General features: G+C 38.6%; 1 protein-coding gene across 5 annotated transcripts in view; it reads left to right on the top strand.

The window, feature by feature from the left end:
• The window catches only part of ccdc186 (coiled-coil domain-containing protein 186), a 32,082-nt gene extending 9,759 nt beyond the window's left edge, over positions 1-22,323 (top strand). For 3 of the 5 annotated variants that reach the window (XM_084135764.1, XM_084135766.1, XM_084135765.1), the window contains exons 5-17: positions 132-344; positions 459-578; positions 1,568-1,672; positions 1,957-2,055; positions 2,644-2,730; positions 2,822-2,964; positions 4,643-4,898; positions 6,141-6,330; positions 9,878-9,958; positions 12,626-12,688; positions 13,242-13,461; positions 17,687-17,906; positions 20,315-22,323. In XM_084135764.1, the coding sequence (XP_083991890.1) occupies positions 132-344; positions 459-578; positions 1,568-1,672; positions 1,957-2,055; positions 2,644-2,730; positions 2,822-2,964; positions 4,643-4,898; positions 6,141-6,330; positions 9,878-9,958; positions 12,626-12,688; positions 13,242-13,461; positions 17,687-17,906; positions 20,315-20,398 (1,881 nt within the window). In that variant the 3' untranslated portion in view covers positions 20,399-22,323. Of the gene's footprint in view, positions 1-131; positions 345-458; positions 579-1,567; positions 1,673-1,956; positions 2,056-2,643; positions 2,731-2,821; positions 2,965-4,642; positions 4,899-6,140; positions 6,331-9,877; positions 9,959-12,615; positions 12,689-13,241; positions 13,462-17,686; positions 17,907-20,314 lie in introns of all 5 variants that reach the window. The other 2 variants (XR_014609054.1, XM_084135767.1) reach the window with 2 other exon arrangements.
• Positions 22,324-22,576: the final 253 nt, after the last annotated feature.

Raw genomic sequence — 22,576 nt, 5'->3', positions numbered from 1 at the left:
TACCGGCCTTGGCAATATATCGGTCAACCACTAATATTTGTGCCATTACCCAGACTTTTAAGGTTTCAGATCTCACATGATCCATAAACAGTGCGTGTCCATGTGTTTACATGTATGTTTTCTCGTCCCAGGCCAATAAGAAATGTGAGGAGGCACGTCAGGAGAAGGAGACAATGGTGATGAAGTATGTTCGAGGTGAAAAGGAAGCGCTGGACCTGCGGAGGGAGAAGGAACAGCTGGAGAAGAAGCTACGGGAGGCCACAACAGAAGTAGACAAGCAGGCCCGGCGGGGAAACACGCTGGCCCAGGAAAAAGGACGCCTGCAGCAGCTCTATGATGCCAAGGTCATACATTAAGAAATAGTTTATTTTGATGCTTGATGTGGTGTGTGAATCTACAGTATGCTTTGATTATGTATATGTTCTCAGGAGTGTTTGTCTTTGATTACGCTTCTGTAGGAGAATGAGGTGACGAGACTTTCCCGTGAACTGGAGAAAGTCAAGGAGGAAATCAATTCTCACGTCATCAAAGTAAAGTGGGCTCAGAACAAACTGAAGAGTGAAACGGATGCTCACAAGGTAAACCAGAGAACATTGTAAAATAAAGACTTAAAGTAAAAATTGCTCTGAAAGTGATTCCAGTGTAACTAATTATAATGTAAACAGAATCGATAGTTATTTAAAGGGATACTCCACTTTTTTTGGAAATAGGCTCATTTTACAACTCCCCCGGAGTTAAACAGTTGAGTCTTACCGTTTTCGAATCCATTCAGCCGATCTCCGGGTCTGGCGGTACCACTTTTAGCATAGCTTAGCATAGATCATTGAATCGGACAGGACCATTAGCATCTCTCTCAAAAAAATGACCAAAGAGTTTTGATATTTTTCCTATTTAAAACTTGACTCTTCTGTAGTTACATCGTGTACTAAGACTGACGGAAAATGAAAAATTGCGATTTTCTAGGCTGATATGGCTAGGAACTATACTCTCATTCCTGCGTAATAATCAAGAAACTTTGCCGCCGTACCATGAGTCCAGCAGGCGTAATGATATGACGCAGCGCCTGAAAATAGTCCCCAGCTCGGTAACTTCCAACGTGACCGGGACGAAGTTTGTCTAACCTATTAGACCTATTTTCAGGCGCTATTTTTCATATCATTATGCCTGCTGCACCCATGGTACGGCAGCAAAGTTTCTTGATTATTACGCATATAACATTGGCATTTTCTTAGGCAGTTTTGTCTTTTCGGCCAAATGTGTCTAGTGCTGCAGTGTTATTTTTGTATTATTTAAACACACAAACAAGCACACAAACAAACATATAAAAGAAAATTTTAGTTTTAGTTTTAGGATTTTTTTATGTGCTTCTATGTAGCTTTCATTTTTTTTTTTTTTGTGTAATTTTAGTTCTTCAGCTTACTAAAAAAGTTTAGCTTTTTCATCTAATATTTATATTTTATTATATTTTAGCTTTATTTAAATTATTGAAAATGATTTTAATAGTTTTCATTTTAGTTAACATTAACACTCTATTGCTGATTTCACTTTATTCTCTCTTCAATAACAGGAAACAAAAGACAGATTAAGAGAAACGACCGCCAAACTGACTCAAGCAAAAGAAGAGACTGAACAGATTCGCAAAAACTGCCAGGACATGATCCGCACTTACCAGGTACTGTTTTCTTATGACATGAGATCAGTGCTGCCCACTAGAGGGCTCCATATACAAACATTTGCCCTGCATGTAGACTGCAAAACCTGTTGTACGTTATCTATAATGAGTTGGAGATGTGCATTTCAAGCAGCGCATTCTGCTATAGTTTATTAAAAAATGGTTGCTTTAGTCCTCCGCTCAACATAATTTGTGTGGCTTATCTTCATTTAGGGGGATATAAGCTAATTTGCAATTTTTGTGGCTTGTTACAAACTTCAAACCTCCCTCTCTGACTCCTGCAGGAATCTGAGGAGATTAAGTCAAATGAATTGGATGCAAAACTGCGAGAGACCAAAGGAGAGCTGGAGAAGCAAAAACAAGAGCAGACAGACCATCTAGAGGTGCAGTTTCATTTCATTTACACTCCGATTCCCTTCAGTATAGGTTATTTTAAGAGCACAAGATCCAGAAAGTTTGATTGATATCAGAACAGTCTTGCCTATTAGGAACTGTATATTTAATACAAGCGATAATGATATAAATTTCCCAATTCATATTTGAGTCATGTGCTTCACTAGGGCACAGAGGCCTCGTAAATTCTATTTTACAGCTTTTGGGGATGAGTGTTTGTTCATGTTACACCTCATATATCTTTTCTTTGGTTTGCTTCTTTTAGCCGTTCTGCCACTGCTTTTCTGAGATATGCCGCTTGGTCCTTATGGCACTTTGCCACCTGCTTTTAAATGTATTTATGAGTAAATGAGCCTCCATTCACCAAGCGTCATTAGTACCCGAGGCCGACAATGAGAGTGTGTGCTCCCTTATCAATGAGTCGCCCCTGTGCAAGAAATAGTGCTGGCATTTGCATTCTCATTAGCATTATTAACAGTGTTGCCTAGCAGGCGTCCTCTGCTGATTGTGATTACAATAATGAACAATGGATGGATGTTCGAAAGAGGGTTTTCATGGTTATTCTGTTTGATTGGCAGATGCACAAGGCTAAGATTAAGGAGTTGGAGGATCTGAAGAGGACTTTTAAAGAAGGCATGGATGAACTGACCACCCTGCGGACCAAGGTTGGAAACTCATTTCTAAAAATAACTCTATGAAGTGACACTGTTTAAAAGTGTATTCATCTTATGCTTTGGCACTCTCTCTGGCCCTCAGGTTAAGTGTCTGGAGGATGAACGGCCCCGCTGGGAAGACGAACTCTGCAAATACAGAGAGATCATTAACAGACAGAAGGCTGAGATCCAGAACCAGAGGGAAAAACTCTCTGCCATCACTAGACTAGAGGAGCAGCACCAGAGGTATGAACACTCGTGCCTATAGCCTCCTACCACTAACTATGTATTATTTACTCAACTACAAGCTCATCGAGCCTAAACTTTGTCTGCACTGCACCCAATTCCAATTTGCTTTTCAGATCTGATATTCAGGACTAACACTCATTTTTTAGGTCATGAAATTGGATCCATTTGTCGAGGCTAGAGTTGACACAATACCAGTTATGTTTTACAATTCCTGATACCAGTTTCAATGCAAAGCAAACATAATGAAACAATCATTATAACTATTTTAAAAATTTAGTATTAATGCAGATTAAATTAACAAATTGATCTGCATATCAATGAACACTTTTTACAGCATTTATTAACCTAGGCTATTGTTTATTTATGAATGTAGTATATTTATACTACATTAATAAATGTACTTACTAAATATACTAGTTCATTGGTAATAATTCATGTTTGTTCATATAAATAAATAAAAATAATTATATAATAAATAGAAAAACAAAAACGATAAATGAAATAAAAAAATGAACATATAAATCTAATATATAAATAATATATATAATTAATTGGGTAATTACTTGCTTGTTGAAATTATCATTAAGATTAATAAATGTTAATTGAGGTATTGTCCTTTGTGAATTTATTATACTAAATAAATAAAGAATTCAAATCATGTTATAAAGCCTTTGTGTTTAAAAAAAAAAGAAGGAAAATCATTAATAAAATGAAGAACAAAGACAACTATATGACATATTAAGTAGATTACTCTAATCTTGCAATTGTTAATGAAAACTATTAAAAATGAGTTTTGTTAATTGAAATAAAGCTGACATTAAATAAAATAAAAATGTTAGATAAAGACTTTAGAAAATGCAAAGATTACAAATGTTGCCTTGGGAACTGAAATAAAGTATATATTTTAAATTACTTAAACTAAAACTGAAATAAAAATAAATTAAATGAAAAAAATAGAAAAATTAAAAACTAACAAGACAAAAGCACACAAAAAATACTAAAACAGAATTTAAAAAGAAAACTGAAAATATAAAATTCAATACACCATAACAATGGACTGTACTCCTTTTCCTCAGCCTTGTTTTTGTTCACGTCGATATAAATATGCGTTCTACTCTCATTAAGGTCTATTATAGTTCTGGCAACACTACAGACTTTATTCTTATTTGCATGTTTGAATAGCATTTGCATCCGACCCTCAGATCCTTAGACTGTTAATTTTGCCATGCTTCTGTTGAACATGGAGCATCAGTACAGCGTCCTGACCTTGAGTGATCTCCCAGCAGTTGGTGGCCCCTGCTGATGCAGGAACTGCAAGTGGATGTGAATCCACAGTAGCGTGATCACACGGGCCCCTGCAGAACTGACAGAATAATTCATACCTCTGTGGCCGCCTCACAGGGCCTGCTCTGATTTCACTTCTGGTGGGCACAAACGTGTCAGTCAGCTGTATTAGCTTATTCTTATTTTGAGGGTATTTCAGATGAGTTATTTGTATTCCCAAGAATGATAGACCCTTCAGTCGGGTACTTTTATAGCCTATGTGCAGTCATTTGGTCCGGTGGGAATGCTGGTACACCTTTATGCTGAAACTAGACATGGGTGGAAAACGCTTAAATAGCACGAGCTGCACACGTGTTGGTCCCCGTGTCTGATGTGTGTGTGTCTTTCTCAGGGATGATCAGGAAATTGCATCCTTGCGGGAGGAGGTGGAGAATCTGAACTCTCAGATAACTGACCTGCAGAGGGACATTGAAGGCAGCAGGACGAGAGAGGCAGAGCTACTGGGCTTCACTGAGAAATTGACCAGTAAAAATGCTCAGCTCCAGTCTGAGAACAACAGCTTACAGGCCCAGCTGGACAGATTGAACAACAGCTCCAGAGAGCTGCACAGCAAACTAGAGGAGACCGAGAGATCCCTCTCTGAAATGGTAAGACGATTGCATGCATATCAGTGTTGGGGAGATTTAAGCTACTTGTAATTAAAAGTAGTTACAGTAAACCCACCCTCAAAGTAGTTGACTACAGTACAAGGCACTATTTAAAAAATCATTAAGGATCTTAAAAGTGCAGTAAGCGATTTCTGAGAAACGCTGTTGAAAGTGAATCGGACTGATCACCACAACACACTTGTAGCCAATCAGCAGTATAGGGGCGTATCAGCTCATGATTTGAAGAAAGACTGTAGAAAGAGAGTTGCCTGGGAGACATTACAAAAGAGAAAAGGTGCTGGAGAGACCTAAGCTGGAAGGCCTTAAAGTGCTGGAGAGACCTAAGCGGGAAGGCCTGAAAACAGACTCAGAGGTTGTGTTGTTTCTGCTCCATACGTGAGAAACATTGGTTTTGATTTGTTTCACAGAACCAAGATATGCTATTGTAATATTAGCTATAGTAACAGGACCGTTTGGAGTTGGTGTGGTGCTGGTGACCATATCTTGTATATCTTGTGTACTGTGTTAATTTTTTGTTCTTCATTGTCGTTCTTTCGCCATCTTCACTTTATTTTTCACGAAGCATTGTTTCGCTTCGCTTCAGATTTGATAAAGAGACATCCACTCTTGCATTGCGTGTTTGTGCATTTTGGGGGGAAGAGCAGTAAAGGGAGGGGTTTCAACAGTGTTTCAACAAATTTCAACAGTGTTTCTCAGAAATCGCTTACTGCACCTTTAATTGAGATAAAGCATAAACCTTGAGCATAAAACTTGAACACAATTTTAAACTAAATGCAATATATTATAAACATGCAAATTTTTATATCTGAAGTGAAAACATTTCTAAACAACATTTAATTAAATACTTATTAGCTACACAAAAGGTGCTGTAAAAGGCTGCACAGGAACACTACTGAGTGATGAGACTAATTAAAGGATAATGATCTCGTATATTAAAATTAACCATTCCAATAAAACAAATCAGATTTCTCAACACTAGCAACTACGCTGCTTGCTTGTTGGAATAAATAGCTTGTTTGTTTGTTACTGGAAAACCTACACTATTATTGAAAATAGCCAGGATATTGTACTTTTGGTTAGTTACATCCCAAAACTGTGAAATAGTTTAATATAATAAGTGTATTGATTGGCCAGTTTAATTTTAGCAACTCCTTAAAAGACACACACACAACTTTCAATCATTTCAGGCATTATTCAGTTTGTCTATGTTTTTTTTTTTAGACGGAAAGGTTGAAGAGAGAGGTGCAACAGAGGCAGGAGGAAGTTTTGGCGTTGCAGACGGAGAGAACGTCGCTGAAGACGGAGACATCACAACTAAAGACACGCGTGGAGGAATTACGAGACGAACTGGTTACTCAGAAGAGAAAACAGACGGCCAACATCAAAGACCTCACCAAGCAGCTCATGCAGGGTTAGCAGCTCAAATAATTATGTCCTTTTTTATTTTTCATTTACATTTATTTTCAGACATTGATTTATGTTTAGAGGCCAGAAATAGTGAGAAATGCAACAAGACCTCAAACGCAGACAGGTGCTTTTACTAAACAAGCTTTTCATGGTGAATTCATAGTTTTCAGTCATGTGACTGGCACCGAGACTTGGAGGGCAAAACATTCATAGGCTGCATAGCACAGGTATTTCAATAACTAAAAATCACTATAACGCTCAATGTGAAAAGGACTTAAAGTGCCTTAATGTACTAAAATGGTATTAAAAGATCAATTTCACTACATACCTTATTGATGTTGCACACTATGTACAGGCAAGCAGATGAGCCCAGAATATGACCCCAATGCGCTATTTAGTTAAGCCTTTTCTTTATAATGTTTTTTTATGGAAAAACGCTTATTGTGCGCTGCGTTTATAATCTGGGTTCATCTGCTTGCATGTAGTATGCATCATCAATAAGGTGTAAACTGAATTTTCTCAGGTTAGTACAAACCTGGTAAAAATAACTGTTGGGCAAACCTTGGTTTGCCATCTAAGTGGGGATTCCTATAAGGATGTGACATCACAGGAAAACTAAGGACGTAAAGCTGTTTTTTTAACGCTTGCCACCAAAATTATCAAATTTCTTTATTGTACAAAAATCACCTTAAATTAAAAAATAAACTGTAATTTGTTAATATCAGAATGAACTGCATAAATACAATATGCTAAATTATTTAAATGCATGACCATTTAACACATAAACCAGTATTTAATGTAGTCTTTGTCTGTTGCATAGTTTTGTTTATGTTTTTTGAGGATGAGGACATGTCACACAAGGTCCAAGCTGGCATCTTCTTAATTTGGCTCGCTTGTGCAAGCAACTCTTGCCAAAATACCATAGAATTGGACACATGGCCTTTGACGTCAATATGGGAAGCATTCCCTTCCTTTTAAAAGCTTATTTATTTTTCTATCCTTAATATGCACCATTGTAAGTTTAGTTTTGTTTAGCATTGGTTTTTTTCCCCTTGCTGTCCATCCTATCAGAACAACCCCACAATGCATTTTTGGCCCCCCGGTTAACCTGTTAAGCTGTAACCCCACTTTTGAAAAATCCCAAGAAATGACATACCCAAACTGAAACAGATACAGTTCATGAACCCTTTGTACTAAAAGCACAAGTATGATCTCATTTGAAAGCTGACACCTGGCAGTTTATTGTAAATGTAGAATTAATTATTGTCATAATGACAAAAATTGTTATAAATAGCTTCAAAGTTTTGTAAAGTTATTAGAAATTATTTTTTATGAAACATCCTCATGAAAAAAAAATTGAAGTTGGCACTGGAGCAATCTAGAAATGCACTACAGCTAATGCCACATGTCTAAACGTTTTATGTTTAAAATCTTAAGATAATAAGTCCAAAACTCTGTATTTAGTGAAATGTTTTTCAAGACCATGTCATGTGACTTTATTTTGATTTGACGCTAAAATGCTACTGATGTTTATTGTCATCTTCTAACCATCTATCCAGTATATTGTCTTTATTGTTTTGTGGTGCAAACGAGCCCCATTCAGTCTCAGTCTCCCCCTGCACACATTCACACCTCTCCAGCCTAGTTATGGCTCTAAATATGCATTTCTTTTGTCTGCATTATAGTTACTAACGACTGGCTATTCACAGGGTTTCAGTCACTAATTTCTTTTCTTAAAGTTCACCCTTACATTTTAAACTGTATCAAATGCATTTCTTGAATAAAGAAACATTTCAGTAAGCATTCAAAAAATAATAAAAATATAACTTCTAGGTGGCAGGTGCACCTAGGGCTAGCTAGCATGTTAGCTTAGCACACCATCAATACACGACAATTTATGAGATTAAAACCATGTTTGTGCTTATAAACTTACTTTATAAAGCAAATCGAGTATTTTAAATAATTTTTTGTGATCTAATTTGGCTTCAGATAAAAAATCAGACAGAAAATATACTATTGGATAGTGTTCTGCACAACGATTCTATATAGATTAGCATTACATTATAAATATAATCTATTATTATGGAAATACCTGGCATGGATTGAAAAACACAGGTAACTCAAATATCATAGCAAACATGTTTATTGTCTTCAAAACTGCATGTTACAGCCATAGTTACAGCGCGATCTCGTTAGCTTTGTGTGTGTTCGAGGCTTCCTGGATTGTCACATGATTATGGCACTTCTTCATGTTCTAATACTGTGCACAGGGCGGCGAGGGCGCCCTCAGGCTATTGGTATGAATTCAAAACACAGTATCAGAGTTATGCAAACGCTCATAATGATTACATCGACGCATTTGGGTATAAATTCAATAAATATTATTCCTGTCTATAGAAATCTGATGTAAACCTATGAGAATATATCAATATTTCTCCAAATCTGCACATTTTTGAGCTAAAGCCCTGAGGCACGTTGTTTTGTGTATCGCTGTCATGACGACGGCACGGGAGTTTTTTTATGAATGAAAGCGGCTGACGCGCATAATTCATATCAAAGGTATCGACTAATTTTTTCATTTCATAACTCCTGAAACAAATTAAGAAATAACTGTCGCTATAAGTTTCTCAGAATACAATAGTGGTCAAATTCTGAAACTTGAGTCTTATATCTTTTTAATGATGTATAGTTTGTCAAGGTATAACATTAAATCTGATAGTAACTTTGAACTATATATAAATAAAACCGCTTCAGTGCGTCCGCGCTCTGGCAACGGTTAACAGGTTAAGAGCCACTGATGCCAATGTTTTTAATACAAAATGAAAGACAAAAAAGTAACAAATCATAACACAATTCTGAAAAGAGGCTATATCGTTCCCCTCTCATATTGTTTTTCTCCTCTGTGTGTAGATGTCTTAACTAGAATTCAATTTGTTATTTTAATAGGCTCTCAGTGAGTTACTTTTCTATGCTCCCAGGAGCCCACAGGCACTGTTAGTAATTATCAAGGCATATTGACGCTCTCGGTGGGGCACACTGACGTTCATTGCAGACAGATTGAGTTTATGTATCTGTGCCTGCCTGTAGCCGCAGGAAAGGCTAGGTTAGGGCACAAGACTGTTTCATAGCATCTCTTCTTTGAGAGGAGAGATGAGGAGGGGAGGGCAAGGGAGAAGAACGTGCGCCTTGGGACTCTCTTTTAGTGTCGGAGGAGGCATACAGTATGTGACGGTATTTTTAAACAAATCTATTTTTTCCTTCTCCCATTTGGGTCCCCGTGATCTTCAAAAACTTTCTCAAGGTCTGCATGTTAAATGTGAAACTTAATTCTACATATTTGATGGACGCTACAGATGTGCCCAGTGGGTGGGAGTTTTATGGTTAGTCATAACCCCCCTCAGCAGGTGCAGGGCTAGAATGAGGCACTGAGCGATACAAGCACTCAGTCATCGGCTCATTACTGATACTGAGGTGTCAGTCTCTGCCAGGAGTGTGTGTTCGTTACTGTAAGAGAATGAGAGAACTCATTGTGTGTTTGTGCCTTTGTGTAGCTCGTAAGAAGCTGGATCAGGTGGAGAACGGAGGATGCGATCGAGAGGGCAGCAGTATGGGCAGCCGCTCCAGTTCTTCAGGTACATCCATTTAACACTTCATTAGAGATGTTGAGTGCGACACACACTGTCATTTTTATCTGTTTTTTCCTAAATGCCCTATTTTGGTAACAAAATACCTGTGGCCAATATATAATGCATTATAAAAATATTCATAATGCCTTAGGGCTATTGATTCAATAGCTCATAGGGCTATTTCTTATTTTCAATAGACTTTATCCACTATATATTTTCATAAATAGTTGTAAGCAGAGTAGGGCTGCCCCCTAATTGTCTACTAAACGTTAGTCGACCAAAATTTTATTAGTCGGTTAGTCACATAAAAAAAAGGAAGTGGCGAAGTCACTCAGTCCGTGAGGGACAGATTGTTAATGCCTGGTCCTTGTGGTAATTACAGTATGTCGGGCAGGAAATCCAAACGTTCGCCTATCATCCATCAATCCAAATATGGCTTATCATTTGAAACATGTAAGTAGCAACTTTACATGGCTGCTCGCTCTTACGTTAACCTAGATAAATATGTGCTATAATGTGCATATCCAAGTGTTTGTGCAGAGTGTGGAAGGAAGCTAAAGTATAGCGCGCTTTACTGTACGACATGGAGGCGCCCGGCACGATCACTTTAATTTTTTCCTGACAACAGTGTTCCTACCAACTTAAAGTACTCAGTCATTTCTGGTCATACAATACAGCTTTCGAAACTGTAAAGGGTCTACTTTTATTGGTGTAAACTCACAATAGCAAGAAAACGTTGTGCTTTTGTAAAATAAAGAAAACAAACAGGATGCGCTTTCTGCCGTCTCGGTCTCCCTGAACTGCAGCGCGTCACATAAATGAACAGAAACTCAGCGTATAGGCTACTCGCACTGACTCAGAAAACACTAGTTTATTAATAAATAATTAAAATGTCTCCTTGCTTTTTTGTCCCGACACATTCATAATTTGCAAGCTTTATTCGTACGCTTGAGCGCGGAATAGACATATTACGCCTATATTAAACACTCATTATTGTTTAGTATTCTCCACAGTATATATTTAAGTAATTAAATTAATATAAACGTGCGATTAGTCGACTAATGGCTTAAATGAACGACTATAAGTCGACTAGATAAAGCCCTAAAGCAGAGTTATTATACATTATAATACCTATTCATGTCTGCACCTTTAAAGAGCATAATCCATTAAAATGCATAATCAACACATGAAATAGTGTATAATACGTCTTTTAACGTATTATATTCTTGAAAGAGCCAACTATAAATAGATATGTTATTATAAAAGTTCATGTATCCACCTTTTTCTGAACGCAAAAGTCTCGCCTGACTCGTACTGGAATGATGCTGTCAAATTAGCGTATTTTTATTAGAGCTGATAATGTAATGTTAAACCTATGAAAAGGGTTTAAAATGCACATGGCTCCACAGTGCCATCACTTACAGTGTAGCAATGGCTGTCTTTTGTCAGCGCCTCACTCATCAAAGTTTAATGAGTGCGTAGATGACACGAAACTCCGATATTAATATACCTCATATGCTCATATCCTACATGCAGCTCCCAATCGGGATAAAGTTTGTGGGATTTTGTCCTCAAAATGAATAGAGCGCAAACATAACCTCTTTGGGTTGTATTTTAACTTAAGTGCCGCAAGCCTTGCTCGTTTTCTCTTGACATTTACCTGTATATGGACATTCTTTTCTGATTCGCTGGTGCTGAAAACACGCACTTCCCAAGAATTTCTTATCGCAGTTATGTAGCAACCAACAACAGCACAGCTTAAAGGGTTAGTTCACCCAAAAATGAAAATTCTGTCAGTAATTACTCACCCTCATGTTGTTCCAACCCCGTAAGACCTTCGTTCATCTTCGGAACACAAATTAAGATATTTTTGATTAAATCGGAGAGCTGGATCACTCCTCCATAGGCTTCTAAGACATTATAACTTGCTGGCCCAGAAAATGTATTAAAGACATTGTTAATATAGTCAAAGTGACTACAGTGGCTCAATCTTAAGTTTAGAAAGCGACGAGAATACTTTTTGTGCACATAAAAACCCCAAAATAACAACTTTATTCCACTTTTCATTTCCTTCTCTCTGGGCCTCGAGTTATTTCACGTAGTGTAATAGCGCAGCGCGTCTGTGTTGCACGTCACATGCATCACACACATGACCAGCGTCGGCCAATAGTGAGCCTACGTGTGACGTACAACACAGAAGCGCTGCACAGTTATACTACGTGAAAAAACACGAGGCCCAGAGAGAAGGAAATGAAAAGTGGAATAAAGTCGTTATTTTTTGGGGGGGGGGTTTTCACACAAAAAGTATTCTCGTCGCTTTATAAACTTAAGATTGAGCCACTGTAGTCACTTGGACTATATTAACGATGTCTTTAATACATTTTCTGGGCCAGCAAGTTATAACGTCTTAGAAGCCTATGGAGGAGTGATCCAGCTCTCAGATTTAATAAAAAATATCTTAATTTGTGTTCCGAAGATGAACGAAGGTCTTACGGGGTTGGAACAACATGAGGGTGAGTAATTACTGACAGAATTTTCATTTTTGGGTGAACTAACCCTTTAACTCTACGAACAATTGAATTTTTTAGTAATGTTCAAAAAGTTTCTGTTTAGTTAATTCAGACGCTCTTTTTACCCCGTTTTGACAATGTGTTCCTATGGAGACCGGAACAGGACACCATCTAAACGGAAGTTGGAATTCCTCATGGCAGCGCTCATCGTTTACTCAGGAAAAAGGTGGATATTAAAATAGAAAAGTATTGCTCAATATTGTTTTTACTGTATTTATGTTCAAATAAATGTAGCTTTGGTGAGAATAAGAGACTTTTCAAAAACAAAAAATATGTGTGTGTACTTTTTCTGGTTCAGTACAGATTAGGTCACTTCAACCTCATTTGACGAAAGAGAAGCCAAAAAGCTAAAATAGCAGTACAGTAACACACTAACAGTGGATATGTGAAGTTTTATTCAATCTTTTCTAAATAAATCACACAGAACTGATCTTCACATTTCTGCTTTTAAACCCCCTGGAATGCTGACCTGGTTTACTTTCCTGTAAGTGTGTTACTGTAACCTGCAATTTTTTCCTTTTTTTTTTTAAAGACTGAGGAATGAGTCAAAATGAATTTGAGGTGATCGACATTACCAGCAGCAGCATTTGCGGATAAAGCTCAACTTGTTTTGAACCCAGAGTATTCCTCTAATCTTAGTGCTAAGTTGTATAGTGTTGTATAGTGTGACCTTATAGTGTGACTGCTACTGCACAATGGTTTGAATCTCTCACTTTCAGGCTCTCTAAACGCACGGGGTAGCAGTATGGATGATCGCTCTCCGGAGAATCAGTCCGGTTCATCGGTGGTAGTGGTGGACAGTTTCCCCGAGGTGGACAAAGCTGTCCTGGTGGAGCGTATCGTGCGGTTGCAGAAAGCACATGCTCGTAAAAATGAAAAGATTGAATTCATGGAGGACCACATTAAACAACTGGTGGAGGAGATCAGGAAAAAGACAAAGTGAGTGAGAGTGAAAAAGACAGAGTGAAAGATGAAAGACAATGGAGAAAAACTCCTTGGCTCCCAAAGTTTATTTTGACATTTACAAATGAGCCTGGAGCTGTCTAGTTTACATTGACATTCGTATACAAAGTTGTCAGGAAGGACACCAAAGAGAAGCCATGAGTTTAATAGAAAAACAATAATGTAGAAGATACAATGGCTCCAAAAAAACATTTGGACACTTCAGCCACAATGAAAAATGTATGAATGTCTGATAGGGCAAATTTGTCCTCACAAAATTGACTGGAATAGCCAAACCTGTTTATTAGTTTTGGCTACGTTGTGTGTTTAATATCTAACACTGTGATATTCAGGCAGTTTTAAGTGTCCAAATATTTTTTGATGCCACTGTAGAATAGCTCTGAGCTTTTGGTGTAGAGAATTTATCACTGCCGCCCCTCCTTTCCGTCTGGTCGAATTTGGCTGGTCATTGTCCCTCTTTTGCATCCTCTCTTTCTCTTGTTTTTTCTGCCTATTTTTGTTTTGTTGGTTTTTTTCCTTTGTTTATTTGTCTACGGCTTCCTGACCTAGGCTTGTGTCTTGAAAGTCTGACTTTCATTGCGAAAGGGGATCTGGCAGACTTTCATCTTTTTCTTTCACACACACACTGAGCAAACCAATGTTTCTGACAGAGAGGTCTTGGCAGTGATATTTATAGCTGTCGGTTCTTGCGGGAGCGATGCGTCACCAAGGTTGCTGATGATGCCTGATACATATTCATACGCACCTCTATACATGAAGAATCAGGCTGCCGGTGCACATTTCCACCACAGAACAAAACAATCTTTTTGCAAAACAAAGTGAATGCGCTCGGAGAATGAAAGTGCTTTGTTTACGTGATCAGTCTTTGAATGAGATAAATAATTTAACATGTCGCAGAAGGATGCAAGTTGAGTTGCCACCACCACCCTGGACCGAAATGCCATCTCTGTCTCTTTCCCATCACTTTTGAATAATGATATGCCTTGAATCGGTCCACCTGCACTAACCCACATTAATTAGTTCTCATCAAAGGCGCATCCCATTGAAGTCAGGCTTAATTTAGCGTCCTTAGCTGATCTTTAGCCATTATGTGCAGCTGAGCTTCCTCAACAAGTCCAAGTTTGCCAAGCGGTGGAGTGTTTCCCCAGTGTTCATCGACTGTTGGCATTCGAGTGATTCTTTGACATACGGGAAGGTTAGATCAGACCGGTATATCGTTCAAAGCTCAGTGGAAATTGATCATATCATAAAACAGCAATTGATTTAATAACGTCTCCTTGGTTTAACAGTGTGACTACACCTAGCTGAGGATTACCATATTTATCAAAGGAGGGAAACGTATGTATTCTCACTGTGCCACTCGTCAAGGGCGGTTAGAGGAAATCGCTCTGTTCTGGAATTGATACCAAGTGCCGTTGGACTTTCATGTGATACATTTTTATTTTGCATAAATTATTACATGAAAGTCCAACGGCACTTGGTCATCATCCGCTGTACAAATATCTAAAAAAGTAATAGCAAACCTCTCCACACCAAGCCATTTGATTTGTTCAGCGGATGATGACATGTGGGAAAAAACGATTGAATGTTCAGACTCTGAACCCCTCGGTGTGACGTGGCATCCCTGGGGACTCCAGCAGTGTCAAAGGATCAGAATATCATTGGGACATTGTAAATCATGGCAATATTGTCAGGTGAACCACCAGCATTGTGGCGGTGAGTTTTGCACAGGCAAGCTGCATTTTCACTTTCAGGAAATTGAATAATGTAGTTCAAGATTTTAATGTATGAAATGCAATCTGACTGGAAAGGCTGGTAAATGATTTGGGTATTTTTGACCCATGTATCTTGATTGAAACGGGAATATTCTGTCTAGATTTATCTTTGATATGAGCTTTGATTTGATATGAGCTTTCATCTTTAGTCATGGTTTAGTTGTAGTGCTTAAAATTCACAATCCTCATAAAATAAACATAAAGATTCACATTTTGTCTTTTGATTCCTCGAATGAAGACGAACAGACTGCCAAAGCCTTACTCTTTATTTCGTCCTATGGCTTGTGTCTGTTTTTCTAAACTCCTCTGGTGTTCCTGCTGTCTATCTTTTGCTCTTTCAGCCTCTAGGGCGGCTGTGAGAATCAGGCCATGCTACTGCGCTTTAGCTAAAACTGTCATCTGTTTCAAACAAATGGTCTGCAAATCAAAATTCAGAATGGTCTCAAGAGCTGTGGTACAGCTGTTGTGCTGTTGTCCAGCCTGGGTCATGTCCCGATCCAATTCTTTCTCTCTTTCCCTCAAATTTACTGTCAGTTCTCCACTGTCTTGCATTATAAAAGCCAATAAAAGTCAGAATGGCAGTAAAGTGGATTACTTGCTACCGAACTGTGGTAGGATTGCCACTAGAAAAAAGGTTATAATGAATTGCAATGACATGTGTCTGTATGTGCATGCAAAATGTTCAGCTTAGGGCAACTTTTTAATTTCCTTTTGTTTCGTTTTGTTAAATACTAACCTTATGGAGTTGGGGTCCATTTGGACCCCATATTAGTGAGAGGTAAGTTGTTTGTTTTTATTTGTTCTTTCTGTTGTGTGCGTCTATGTGTAAGTATATGTGTGTTTATCCTTTTTGTAGCATCAGCACATCACAGACACTTTGTTTTTCAAAGCATCTGTGAATTTTCCCTAGTTTCTTTCCTGTCACTCTGATAAATAACTGCTTTGTAACATTTTGAGTTATCAGGGTAGAAAAAAAAATCCCTGTTTTAAAAGTTGGTTTGATAGATGCCCTAGCATGTTCATTTCAGATTCAGACAGTGAAATGAGTGAATTCATCAATTCAGAAAGCACTTATATATATATATATATATATTTTTTTTTTTTTTGCTCTCAGGCAGAGACCTTTAGTCTTACCTCCTCTAATGTCTTTGTCTCGAGCAGTGCTCTGAAGAAACCATTAGAATCGAATTCTGCCTTTATTTGGGCTGTGCGTCACTGCAGAGAAAATAGATTTTAAATAGTAGTCGTGGAAGAAAGAACTCTCTCGCAGAGACTGAAAGATAAATGTACATCACAACATCATCCTTTAAATCTCTAAAACTCTGAGTTTAAAGTTCTCTTGTTTTCTCGTGTCTCTCTCTGGGTCTCAGTATAAAATAAAACATAAGATTACATTAATTAAGGATTGAAATTTGAAATGCTTTTCTGTACTCTGGTGTACTTTTATTATCTCTCTGAACCTTGTTTTCATTCAGGTAACGTTACATGATGTCTACCCATGAAGGCCATACCGCTGTTTTCAATTTAATTTAATTAATTGAGAACCAATCTTTTTTAGACTTTATTTAATGAAAAGCCTTTAACCAGAAAGCCTTTAAGCCTGACATCAAAATCAAGAAGTTTGTCCTTTATGTACTCTTAGTAGATGACCACTATATTCATTTACTAATTAAAAACAGCTTATGGATTTTTTTCCCCCAAAGAAGTACTCCTGCAAAAGTGACAAAGACATGAAAAGCTATTTTAAGGAAATGAGTGTCACATTAAATAAATCTTATGAGACAGACCGGCTGAGATTTAGCTGTGCAAAGCCTTCTAATCTGTGATTTGTGAAACACATTTATCATCCAGAGTGAAAGACAGGGACAGAGAGAGAGACAGTAGGTGTGTTTCCATTACAGATTTGCGCAAAACTTTTGCGGTTTTTTTTGCTCATTTCTGCTCCGAGGTCTTGATTGTGGCATTTCTTTGAGGTTTAGAATCCAGTATTTCTGTCATTCTTTTGTCTTTTATGAATTTAATAAAGAACTCGGTCTCATATTCTGTCCAAACACAGTCAGGTGACTGTAAATGTGCAAAAACTGTTTCCATTGCTGCTATGCGAAATATTCCTTTTTCGAATTGCCTGATAAACCACCTCATGCGAGCGTAAAAAACTTTTTTGTGATAAATGGGAGTTTTTGCGAAATTGACGTGTTTCCATTGGGTGTATTTGCAATTCGCAGTTTCAATTTGCGCAATTTGAAGGTTAATGGAAACACGGCTACTGATGATGTAGATATGGGTAATGGGGTCTTTTTCTCCTCTGTCCCCATGTTCGTCACCTTTTACTTTCTCACTGAGGATAACTATGTGACAGTGGCCTTTATGGCTTGAGGTTTCATTGACACTTACAATTGCTGTGAAAAACTTTGTGTTTCCTGCAGGATTATCCAAAGTTACGTGCTCAGAGAAGAGTCTGGAGCTCTGTCTTCAGAAGCCTCAGACATAAACAAAGCTCACTTGATCCGAAGGGGAGGCATCATGGCATCACTGTACACCTCCCACCCAGCCGACAGCGGCCTCACTCTCGACCTCTCACTGGAAATCAACCGCAAACTCCAGGCTGTGTTAGAGGACACACTACTCAAAAACATCACGCTGAAGGTATGAGCTACCATCCACAGCAGTGACAGACACCCATGCCCCTTAAAGCCCCCATGAAATAAAAATGGGAGTTTTGTGGCTTGTCTGGTAAGGCCAATTCACACTGCACCGATAGGCACCAACCAATCATCAGATTACAGAATGTCACTTCTCAGACACTCCACTATCTGGCAAACGTTGATTGAACATTGAACGCTGAAAACAAGTGGCGACCAACGGCAACACTGACAGGGGTAACACACTGATCCGACAAAACCCGACATGTCTGTTGCCGTTTGTTGCCATCTGTCGGTAAAATATCCAATATTGACCAATACCAATAGATCTTTAATATCGGCCAATAATTGATATGGTGCCAAAATATTGTGCATCCCTATTAGCCCTTTTATGTGTCACACCCAAACCTCTTGTTTCAGTAGGAAGTACATCAACACCTATAAGAGAAAACTGCACTCATCAATAGGGCTGTGCTGGTAAGCTTGACAACCGCACCACCAGTAGCACCGGCGGTGGTACGCCAAAACACATTTTTGTGTATGTGTATGCTGTTTTACGTTAATAGTATGACACGAGTGCAGCATAAAGCTTTGTTTACAAAATAAATAATAGGTTAGCAATTAAATGTTACATTGCAGCCATGGAAACATTTGTATTCATCCCAAATGAGAGGTATGAAAGAAAAAAAAGCTTTGTCGGCTTTGTTTTGCGATCTGGTCACCCGATTATCAGCGAATTTAACATTATTCCATTAGTTATTCCACTAGACATGGAATCTCTTGTTTCTTTTTCCAAATCTTCACTCCCGTCTCACCCCTTTTTGCAGGGGATTATAAACGTTTCTTTTGGTTCGCTTTTAAAGGAACCCTATGTAAGAAATGTATTTCAATTACTCATAAAATGGCCCTGATATGTCACTAGACATTAAGAAATCATGTTCATTTCAAATACTTATATCACTGACAACAGTAGTCCGGCCAGGATATTGTCATTTAAAAGTGAAGTTGCAGCCCTCAACTGATGTTGATGTTGTCATGTTGTGTTTTGGCCTGATGCCCCACCCTCCACCTATCTACCAATCACGAAGTCAGTAGTGTTTCGGCATCCGGGTTGCCAGCTCTGCTCTAGTAACCACAGCTACAGCTACAAACGTGTCGGATAAAAAATGTCTAAAAGACCCAACCTAAAAGACCTCGTTATGAATCCGAAATACGCAAAACATCTCTCATGAAGCATAAACATAATTAACAGAAAAAAAACTTACTGTGTAGGACTCGTCACTTGCCATTGGAAGCTCCTCGTAGCAGCCTACGTTCCTGCTGGATCCTGCAGCCTAACTGGCAACCTCGAGTCAGGGGGTAGGGGGAGGGGATACACCGCTCTACAGTAATTTGAAAGTGATTGCAGTACCAGTTTTGGCCACAATCTTACGTACGGTTCCTTTAATAAGGCCTATTATATTTGCATTCTTTACTGTGCGCAACATCAAACATAGCCTAAATGTCTTGACACTGGAAGATAAAATTTGCTCTTCAGACCTGTTACAACAAGTGTCAGTTGCTTTGGACCATCAGGAGAAAACATGAAGATATTAGAAAAGAGAACGACTGTCTCTTTCATGCTTGTGTCCCACGCATCTTGTGAGAAAATAGAAAACCAATGTTTTTAAATAATATTTAACTTTCTTATATTATTTAGGTTAGGCTACCATTATTTAATGATATTTCTTTTAATGTTTTACAGGCTATAGCGTGTTGTAAAAAAACTGCCACCATCACAGCCCTACTTATCAAGCGATTTCATGGGGTCTCTATGCGTTTTAAACCCAACTTTTCACAGATTGCATTTGTTTTTGCAATTGCAATAGTGTGACCATATATAGCCAAACTAGGTGTTGGTATATTTATGTTAGTGTTGAGTTCCACAATGACATCCGCTGATGTAATTACAATTTTTAAACTAAGCTTCTGCGTAACTGGATTCCTGGTGATGGCTATCAGAAGAAAAGCAAATTTGGTGGTGATGGATGAATGTTGAGTAAGTGGGCAAATTTCCATGCTGACAGTGACCAGTTTCTCGGGTATAGAGCCACATCCAGGTCACAACAGGGACAGCATCTGTCCTCTACGAGGGAGCACATAAGCTGGGAGATCAGAGAAATTAATAAAGTATGTTTTGAGGACAGAGCACAAGGGGAACGCAGAGCTCCATTCAAGGCACAATGGCAGGATTACGGTCTTATCGGGAGATGAGCAGGAAATCGGACAGTTTCGAAGCAAAACAGCCTGGAATTGCCTAATTATCCAAGCTTACAGGCTCGCTTCTCTCAGCTTGTATATGAATAAACTGAATGGCAATGTAAATAATAGCAGTAGTCCTCACAGCAGTCTGATTTGTTTCTCTCTCTACAGGAAAATCTCCAGACGCTGGGTTCGGAGATCGAACGGCTAATCAAACAGCAAAGGGTGCCGGATGATACAGCCGGAAGGAAGTGAAGTCAGCTGAGGGGAAGGCTGTTACAGTAAACAGCACACGCTGTTCAACTGAGGCCGTTACAAAACGCTTGAGATCAAAACATTTCTCATTTCATCAGACAAGTTCAGTCTGATACATACACTGGAAGCACAGTTTGCGACGAGGACTGAACTGCGCCAGAGATACTCATGTGACAAATGAATGAAACGCACAGATTACCAAGAGTCTGTGCTCACTTTTCTTCACATCGTGCCCAAAATCCAACTTTCCTCTCTTCACCGTCCTCTGATGTAGCCGGCTCACCTGTGCCTTGATGAGTCAAGTTCATCAGGTTCAGAGCAGAATTGCAGTCCTATATCCAACGACCTGGTGTGTGAAGTTGGGTAGATGAATGACTATTCTCATAAATGTGACCCCACGCTCTTTTTGAAGAACAAAATGCGCTGGACTAATGGAGACCTGTGGATTCTGCAGCTCTTTAGAGGCTTTCAGAGGCTTTTCCTCTATTCACGACGCCGCAGGTTAATGGCTGCTCCTCCCCGCTCTCATTTCCCCCTCATGCAAACGTGCCAATTAATGAATGTATTATGTAATGAAAGGACCCTTGTGTGTTAAATCCCACACGTTCTGACCCAAGAGAGTGGGCAACATTCCCCGTTCGCGCTGCTGCTAGGTTACCCGGATAGCATTATCTCTCACAAAGCACTTAGGCGAGAAGGGCCATGCCAAAAAGCACAGCTCTTGCTCCGTCTCATTATGAAGTTAAAAACAATATTCAGAATAATCATCTTAGAAATTTTGATCCATCTTGGGCTAGTCTTAAGGGAGCTTGCATTTTTACTATCAGTTTGTTTTATATGGATTAAGTTGTAATTAAATATGGTTATGTTTCCTCCCATCTTCTTTTCCCCCTTCTACCTCTGCTTGTATGGTTTCTGTAGAAACAAGCTTATGTTAGCAAACTATTTTATGTTTTTCTCTCTTCTTTGTATGATGTTGCAAAGCTGCTTTTGAAAAGCCGGTTGCTCCCCAAAGAGACGTAGAGTGTAACATCCCCATGAAATGGAGACGTTGTAAATATTAAGGGCAAAAGTGCAATTTTAACCCCCCTTTTTGTTTGTTTGACTGAGCTGTAATCGCCCTGGCGAGCGTCCCATCTAAGACTCCTGCAAAATATCCCCTGTTAGCATCCAATTCCGTGGTGATGTAACCATATGGCACGCAACATCGTGCAGAGCTGAATCCATTCCAACCCATGACTTGCGACTGCCTGAGGCTTCGCTGTTCTGCTTCTGACTCCGTCCCTTCTTTCAGGGGTGCATGATGAGGAATTGCACCATCGGATGCAGCTGACGGATTTTTCACTTTCACCTTTAGAGCTTGTTAAAGACAGACATGCATTGATTGGCAGATCTCAGCCAGTTTACCAACCGTTATAGTGCCATTCTCACTGGGGTTTCTCCCGCTCGAGTCGCTATTGAAAGTCAAATCATGCCATACACTGTGATAAAGGGTTTATAATAACATGACACTGCAATATAAGCTTGTCAAGGTCATATCAGCTGTTCCAACTTGAGAGCCTGTATTGTAGCTTTCAGTTCTCCCAAATCCCAAACACATTGCACACGTTCCAGAAAAAAAGCAGGATGAAGGAAATTATGCAATGCTAACAGAAAAATAAGCATTTACACACAGCCCTTATTGGCGAAATGAAGACTCACTAATCTTGATAATTTATCAGTGTACTTTACATTCATAATTTATTTAATGTCTCAAAATAGAAGAAAGATCTCTTGAAGTATGTATGTTTGTGAAGGGTGAATTGAAACTGATGAGAAAAAGAAAAATATTACGTGTTGATTCTGTTTATGGTCTGTAACCTGTGCTCTGCTCGATTGTATAGTGAGTGAAACTGTGATTATAAACTTGTAGATATATTGTACAATGGTCCAATGTTTTTAAACTTCTGGAGTCTTCTGTATATATGGCGTTTAAAGGGGATTAAAAGGAAAAGATTATAATCACAAGTCATTAATTTATATCAATCTATTTTCTATCCTGTGTGTGTGTGTGTATATAAATTATATTTCTCACACACACACACACACACACACACACACGTGTATATATATATACAAATTTGTATTCTCTCTCTCTCTCTCTCTCTCTCTCTCTATATATATATATATATATATATA

This window comes from Abramis brama, assembly GCF_963993115.1.
Source record: "Abramis brama genome assembly, chromosome: 14".
Taxonomy (NCBI): domain Eukaryota; kingdom Metazoa; phylum Chordata; class Actinopteri; order Cypriniformes; family Leuciscidae; genus Abramis; species Abramis brama.
The sequence above is the reverse complement of the archived record's forward strand: the minus strand, read 5'-3'. Positions and strand labels throughout refer to the sequence as shown.